The following is a 1,815-nucleotide window of genomic DNA, read 5'->3' as shown; positions in this document are numbered from 1 at the left end:
ATTTCTTTATTTAATAAATGTTATATATATATACATACATAAGCTTAGGATAAATTTATGAATACATCCAACAACACTTATGGATATTTGTCTTTTGTTTGTATGTAATTGTAAATACGAGTACATTTATATGTACTTACGTCTACATATTTATAAATATTTATCTGCATATATATATTATGTATGTGTATAAGTTTTTAAAAAGAAATTACTAAATGAAATAAGATACAGTTTCGAAAATAAAAAAAACTTTTCTCAGATCAAGAAAATTAATTAGTTACAAAAGTGTAAATCAACAAATTTGTTTTAAGAATGTTAATTATTAACTTGATTCTGGTACATACGCATGTACAATGTACATATTTATGTACTTTATATATCGTCGTTTAAAGTACAAAACCGCGTATCAAGATAATGCAAAACCGCTTATGTGAGGTTGCATAAATTATTTTATAGAGAGTAAAAACACTCATACATATTTCATAATTGTTCTTTCTTTTATAAAGCAATCGCATTGCTGGCTAGTACTATATTCCAGGACGAATGGATAAGGCTTGAGCCAAGAGCTTCGGTAAGCAAACCCAATGTCTGTTACGCGGTTTTGCAGAACGACGATACACGGTTTTGTACTTGAAATGACGATATGTATTTGTGTAAATTGCATTAAGCGGTTATGAACTTTAACTAGCACCACAGTTTTTGTGCTGTAGGTATACGGCCTCCCCAGACCATTTGGAAATATTAATTAGCATATATCGATGGCTGAGTGGAAGATCGACCAATCTCGGCAGCCAGTTCGAAAACGCTCTATCTCAAAAAAATTTTAAAGAACGCCCTATTTCAGAATTCGTTTCAAAAACGCCCTATATCAGCATATTTTCAATACATTTTGTAGTGAGATAGGGCGGTTTTGAACCGAATTTTGAGACAGGGTGTTTTTCAATTAAATTCTGAGATAGCGCGTACTTGAAACTGGCTGCCGAGGTAGGTCGATCTTCCACTCAGCCATCGATATATGCTATATTTAAATATGTATGTATATAAATATATCAGTATATATGTATGAATGTATGTTTATTTACGTAAAACAAATAAATACACAAATATGTATCAGTAAACAGAAAATACTTAAGATAAGCACCGAAATTTTAAAATTAATTAAGCACCCAATTTTTCAACCAACATCTTTTTATAAAAATGTGCGTTTGATTGTGCATTTATTTTAACATATGTAAGTGCATGAGTCCGCATATACATGTGTATGTACATACATAAGTATGTTTGCATCGTTGTCTTAGCACCTCGCGGTACTGTTGTCCGTATAAATTTAACGTGTTCTAACGTAAAAACGTAATAGCGTAAAAAGACAAAGTTAAGTAAGAACATAAAGTTTTAATTATTTCACTATCTTCGCACGTTTCCCTCCTTTGCATGCAGTGTTTCGTCAGCATCTACTCATTTGCGCCCGTCAACAGAATGGTATCCTCTGGCAATGGTTTGCGTTTGTAGGAAGACTCAGTGACCAAGTACATAACCAAGGCGCCAAAAATCACGTACAACACTCCCAAGCTGTTGCCCATCACTCCGGCATTCGAGAAGGAAGAGTAATCGGAACTGAAAAAAATATTCAAATAGATGCTTTCCATTTCCAGACAACCGGTCAGGTACGAGCATGGTTTTTAATTTCGTCCAAACTCAAATACATTGTTTGTTGGTCCAAATAATGAGACACGTATTTTTTCTTTTGCCTCGGAAAAATTTTTCGGCCGAATTAAACGCGATTTTGTTTTTCAGGCAAAAATCGACTTTTCGAAT

The 1,815-nt window shown here is 33.1% G+C and overlaps 1 protein-coding gene across 1 annotated transcript in view; it reads right to left on the bottom strand.

Moving 5' to 3' along the window:
• Nucleotides 1-1,053: 1,053 nt before the first annotated feature.
• Nucleotides 1,054-1,815, bottom strand: part of LOC108370590 (cytochrome b reductase 1) — a gene marked incomplete at its 5' end in the record, with an annotated part of 3,371 nt that continues 2,609 nt past the window's right edge. The window contains one exon of the mRNA XM_017625938.1: nt 1,054-1,614. Coding sequence (XP_017481427.1) covers nt 1,452-1,614 — 163 coding nt within the window. The remainder of the gene's footprint in view (nt 1,615-1,815) is intronic.

The sequence above is a fragment of the Rhagoletis zephyria genome, unplaced genomic scaffold (assembly GCF_001687245.7).
Source record: "Rhagoletis zephyria isolate East Lansing unplaced genomic scaffold, Rhagoletis_zephyria_1.1 Rzeph_scaffold_04332, whole genome shotgun sequence".
NCBI classification, from domain to species: domain Eukaryota; kingdom Metazoa; phylum Arthropoda; class Insecta; order Diptera; family Tephritidae; genus Rhagoletis; species Rhagoletis zephyria.
The sequence above is the reverse complement of the archived record's forward strand: the minus strand, read 5'-3'. Positions and strand labels throughout refer to the sequence as shown.